Source organism: Electrona antarctica, assembly GCF_951216825.1.
Source record: "Electrona antarctica genome assembly, chromosome: 24".
NCBI lineage: Eukaryota > Metazoa > Chordata > Actinopteri > Myctophiformes > Myctophidae > Electrona > Electrona antarctica.
The window spans coordinates 19,175,032-19,181,196 of NC_136803.1; the positions used below are offsets into that span (position 1 = coordinate 19,175,032).

The following is a 6,165-nucleotide window of genomic DNA, read 5'->3' on the forward strand; positions in this document are numbered from 1 at the left end:
TTCCTGAATCCTATAACCTTAACCTCAATAAAACAAATACAAGAAAACAAGAACCACTGGGGAGCGAGTGTCGTGGCGGGAAAATAAATCAATAAATAGGGGTGAGCCTTTTTTTGTTACAAGGCTTCCTTTACCTTTACCAGACTACTGTATATATAGCCCACGTACGTCGCTTATTTTGGCCTTGTTTTTGTAGACTATGCAGGCTGGCTTGTTTCTCGTGCGAAAGGCAACACACACGTACACGCACGCACACACGCACACACACACACAGACAGAGACAGCAGCAGCAGCAGCTGCAGCAGGCCCAGTCAGTCAGTCAGTCAGTCATGATGTGGTCGGCAGCAGCAGTAGAGCTCAGAGCTCACGGCGGCAGAGTGTTCCCGTCCGACAGCGAGACGGAGGAGGACATGGAGGACATGGAGGAGGACATGGAGGACAGCGGTAGCGACAGCTCTGACACGCCGTCCACTGGCGGAGGAGGGACGGACGGAGGACGCGGTATTCGGGGCGGCAGCGCCGTGGTCAGGGTAAGTCTCGTCTCATGAGTCCAGGGACGTGCAGACAGAGAGAGGCATGGGGGCTGAAATTCCCTAAAAGGGCACTTTATAAAAAAGAAAAAAATAGAGAAAATACAAAGACAGCTTTGTAGATCACCTATTTTCGGGGCGTGACCCCGCACTCTTTCGCTACTGGAGATGCGACACACAACATGGAGTTCTACACAGAGGACAAATTATTACAACGCAAAATGTTCAAGTTCAAGTTCCGGGGGGTTCGGAAAAGGCAATTCTCCTGAATGCTGCTTTTGGGCATGGGAAGGGGGGGGACGGACATTTGCATTTCTTTTTTGGGTAAAAGGGCAGGGGTTGAAGCCCCCTTTGATGTTTATGTGTGCACGTGCCTGGTGTCAGTTATTCTGCGTCCCAAAACACGCTCCACCCCCCCCATTTTTCTCCGAGGACCACTCGAGAGGGTCGTGCAGGGCAACCGTGTTTTGGTATTCGTTATACGTAGTTGTGTGCGGCTGTCATGCTTAGTAAATAACAGATCTACAAGCTCTGCAGGCTTGTGCATCTGCTATTTACGCCATGCAACACCAACGTGCAACCAACATTAATAAAAGTAACATTTAACTACAACTAGACTTGAAAACAAAGCTTCATAAAAAAGGTATAATTAACAGAAACTGTATTGTGCACTTACAAAACCAACTGAAACTAAATAATAATAGAGAAAATGTCCTTATAGTTTTAAGTCTTTGTTATAGGATCCAATATTCTTTGTTTAAAAAATTGCTCAAATAGCAGATCTACGAGTTGTAGTAAAATGTATCGCTGCTTGCAGCTTTAGTTGGATATTGTAATTAAGGGGCCAAGCCCGAAAGGACGGTCTGGCTTAACCGTGCAGTCGGTTTCGTGAAACTTGGCAAGGCAATTATGGTGAGGACGCAGCGAAGCCCACGACCATTGGCCAAAGGGTGGCGCTATAGCGCCAACATTGACCACGAATAGCTCATGAACCCTTTGACCGTCGGCAATAAAACTTTGATACACATATATGCGTCTCCTCATGCGGAACAACGTTCTGACCTCTGACCTTTAGATCACCCACCATTTTTTATTATATGAAAAACGGTTCAATCAAATCTACTCCTGGGATTTTTGCGCAATTTGCTCGAAACCTTCCACACACACTCGTTGGACCAATATCTGAAAACCCAGAGAAGTTTGAAAGTGAAATAATGAAGCTTTTATGAGCCAATGAAAATTGCAGTTTTATGAAAATTCTTCTTCTGCCCCTATATACATGCAGAGTGACACGTTTATGAAACTTTACAGTATGGTAGATACCAAATAGCGCTGTAAGCGCCTTACTCTAATTGGCCGAAGGGGGCCCTATATAGCAATCGTTTGAAAATGAAACCTTTGAACGGGCATAACTGCGCACCACTCAGTTCACACGGGTGTGATTTTTCCTAATTCCTTGGCCCCGTCTTATCGCTGCTTGCAGCTATATTTGGATATTGAAATTGTACTGTACATTGTAATTGTAAATCGTAATTGTACATAGTCATTGTACATATGTTTGTTTATTTATTTGATATGGAGATCACAATCACATTGCACAGTTGTACAGTATGTAGATGCGTTGCATACAGTTAGCAAGAGTGCTAATTTTCACCACCTGTCCACAGGAGACTTTTCTAAAAATACAGTAACACTTTAGTTTAAAAAAACAACAACCAATCAAGTACAAAAGAAGGAATATATACTAATAATATTTTACATAAAAGGTAAACCTAATCACTCAGGTAGGTAACCAGTCAGAAACTGTATACGTACATGTGAGCACAGTTGATTTGATTTCAACCATAGTTTGAGTCCTCTGTAGAAACACGTTACCATTCGTCTCTAGTTTTAGAACCGTATAGGCAAGGAGTTCCAAAGGCTTGGCCGCTTTACAGACTGTCCGAGTTGTTACACCTGGGAACATACTGTAGTCATTGAGTAATTGTAATTTAATTGTACATAGTAATTGTGTAATTGTAAATTGTAATCATCATACATGTAATTGTGACATGTGTATAGGTGAGGGGAGCCCCCGCCCACCACCACCTCCACCACCACCACCAGCAGCAGAGGCAGAGGCGGAGGAGGGTGGGCGGCGTGGAACGCCGGCATCCCCACCACCACCACCAGGGGGCTTTGGGAGGCGGCGGGTCCAGCAAGCAGCGGCAGGCGGCCAACGCGCGGGAGCGTGACCGCACACACAGCGTCAACACGGCGTTCAGCGCGCTGCGCACGCTCATCCCCACGGAGCCGCGTGACCGCAAGCTGTCCAAGATCGAGACGCTGCGGCTGGCCTCCAGCTATATCGCGCACCTCGCCAACGTCCTCCTGCTAGAGCAGGAGCAGGGCAGCGGCGCCGCACAGCCCTGCCTGCGCTACCAGAGTCTCCTCCTGCAGGGCGGCGCTCTCGAGAGCAGCGAGAACAGCACCGGCGGCACCGCCAATGCCGGCAGCACTACCGCGGCAGCCGCCGTTGCCGCCGCAGCTGCCCTGAGACCCATCTGTACCTTCTGCCTCAGCAGCCAGAGGAGACAGGTCATTTTATTGGATGTATTTTGGAGTTATTTGGCTTTGCACGACACTAATAGGCCCCAAACCTTTAAAGCCCTAACCACACCAGAGGGTCGACATGCAACTCCTTGCGAAAAACTTTGAATTCTGTTTTTAAGTTAGGAAAATGTGTGCTTGTTTCGGAATGTTTTTTGAAAAAGTATTTTAAGATACTGTTTGGGCTTTTTCTGCATTTATTGATAGAGATAGTAGAAATGGGGAGGGCGAGGTGGTGAGTGACATGCAGCAAAGGTCGTCGGGATCGGGAGTCGAACCTGCAACGTGCCCAGTCGGCCACCCAGATGACTATGTCAGCCGTCCGGGCCAGTTTAGCCTATTTTATACTTGTTTGGCAATATGGAACAACGCCTATTTTTCGGCTATACCTTTTTTTATGGAGGGACAGACAGTAGGCTGACAGGAAATGGGGAGAGAGATGGGGGGAAGACATGCAGTAAAGGCCGTCGGGATCGGGAGTCAAACCCGCGGCACACTGCCAGACTGGATTGCCAGCCAAGGTGCCTGGACCACTGAGCCATGGCCCAGGCCGAATTTTTTAAGCTATTTTAAATGCTGTCCTAAAACGTTGATGTATACAGTAGTAGGCCTAATACACCTGTGGGTGTGTGCGCGTGTTGCATCCATAAATAGCCAGCCGGTTTTGGCAGCAGTGTAAGGCCACACTGGCTGCAGCACATAAATATTATGTCACAACCATAAAAGCCTTGAGAAGTTCTGCGTCACAGACCAGTACAACATCCAGAGTTAAGTTCTACTGCGTCACAGACCAGTACAACATCCAGAGTTAAGTTCTACTGCGTCACAGACCAGTACAACATCTAGAGTTAAGTTCTACTGCGTCACAGACCAGTACAACATCCAGAGTTAAGTTCTACTGCGTCACAGACCAGTACAACATCCAGAGTTAAGTTCTACTGCGTCACAGACCAGTACAACATCTAGAGTTACTGCATCACAGACCAGTACAACATCTAGAGTTAAGTTCTACTGCATCCCAGACCAGTACAACATCTAGAGTTAAGTTCTACTGCATCACAGACCAGTACAACATCTAGAGTTAAGTTCTACTGCATCACAGACCAGTACAACATCTAGAGTTAAGTTCTACTGCATCACAGACCAGTACAACATCTAGAGTTAAGTTCTACTGCATCACAGACCAGTACAACATCTAGAGTTAAGTTCTACTGCGTCACAGACCAGTACAACATCCAGGGTTAAAGGATAGAAACCTTGCATGTCCATATTTCAACTTTTTTTGCCAAGTCATTGCCCTAACCTAAACCAGTGGTTTTCAACCCTTATATACAGGCCGTACGACGTACAGGGCGAATGCCCAGTGGGCCGCCCAATGGATGAGCCGATTTTGTCCACAATTCCATGCTATATAGATGTGATACCATAACGTTAGGAGAGATAACAATTAGACTTTTTGTAAACTAGAGCGGTGCCCGTGGGCACTGGCCTACTAGGAACGATGCAAGTTGGAAATGGATGCCAACCCAGTTATTATGTCTGTCGCTTTTATGCCCATATATGGAGACAGTATATGCAGATGTCAGAACAGGCCAGCTCCATATATGGAGATGTCCAGAGCCTGGGCAGGGGCTTTTGGGCTGGTGACACCATCACGTTTTGGCCTGAGAGGCTAAATCTCAGCAGGTGGACCGTGGATCAAATGCTGAATAAATAATGGACCTTGGTATAAAAAAGGTTAAAACCACCGTCCTGTGTGATTTAAAAAAATATATATAATGTATATTTTCCTTTCCCTTCACAGCTTAGAGAGGGAGAAAAGCACTGTACCTGACCCGATGACCTCACACAGAGACAACCCCCCCCCCCCCCAATGTTTACATGTAACTGATGGCGGGACAAGTCACATCAACTGTCAAACTCTCTGACTATATGTGTAACACACACACACACACACACACACACACACACACACACACACACACACACACACACACACACACACACACTTCTTTATCAGAAGTGAGACAGAAGACTAACGCACGCTCCTTGCTGTGCGTTGGTGTTCCACCGTGTTTTGGTGGAGCTGCAATCTGAGCCACATGCGTAAAGTTGCACCTGGCTGCCTGTGCGGGCCGCCCCCCGCTATTTCGGTCGGCCTCTCTCCGACTAAAGAGGAGGGGGGGGAAAGGGAAGGCCTCGCCGTCCGCCTTGCGTCACATGGCTGTAACTCGACACAGACGGATGGAGCGAGCGAACGCTCTCCTCGCCTCATGCCGGGAGGTCGAGGGTTAAGTCCTAAAGTTGAACCTGACGCTGAACTCTGCTTGAAGCTTCGTTACTCTCAGGGTGTTTTGTTTTGTTTTAAGGAGCACTTTTCAACCGTATCTATCTATGAATGCACCGTGTCTCTCTGTGTGTGTGTGTGTGTGTGTGTGTGTGTGCGTGTGTGCGTGTGTCTGTGTCTGTAATCCACGTAACTCGAGAACTGTTCGCCCCACCCACTTCAAATTTGACACACACGTTCCACACCAGCACAGGTGCAGTGCCCGGTGTCAAGTCCATCAGATCACCCCTACAGTATATCTCCATATATGGAGCTGGCCTGTTCTGACATCACACCTGATCACCCCCCCCCCAACGTGCACTGATCACCCCTAGATCTCCATATTTGAGAGACTGCCATCGTGAAAATTCCAGCTTTTCACCAGAGGAGATGACATGAAAAAAATCAAAAAAGTCTCTCAGTCAAATTTGGTCACATATATGGAGCTGGCCTGTTCTGACATCACAATGATGCGCGACCTCGCCCCTTCATTAGCCAATTGATCACACCTGATCACCCCCCAACGGGCAGTTCTTGTCCTCACTAATGCTCATAGGATGACACCATTTATGTCTACTCACTCTGTAGCCTGAAAGAGACCTATGCTTCTCCGGGCATAGAGGGGGCAGGTCAATCTACCGCTGGAAACGGACGGTGGCTACCCTATTGGTTCACCAACCTTGAAGGGTGTGTGTGTGTGTGTGTGTGTGTGTGTGTTTG

The 6,165-nt window shown here is 47.5% G+C and overlaps 1 protein-coding gene across 1 annotated transcript; it reads left to right on the plus strand.

Annotated features, from left to right (window-relative positions):
- Positions 1 to 332: 332 nt before the first annotated feature.
- Positions 333 to 5,521, plus strand: LOC306917232 (uncharacterized protein; the record flags this gene model as incomplete). The annotated part of the gene is made up of 3 exons (XM_079495365.1): positions 333 to 530; positions 2,592 to 3,107; positions 4,924 to 5,521. The coding sequence occupies 3 exons, from the start codon at positions 333 to 335 to the stop codon at positions 4,951 to 4,953; spliced, it is 744 nt and encodes a 247-aa protein (XP_079351491.1). The 3' UTR covers positions 4,954 to 5,521.
- Positions 5,522 to 6,165: the final 644 nt, after the last annotated feature.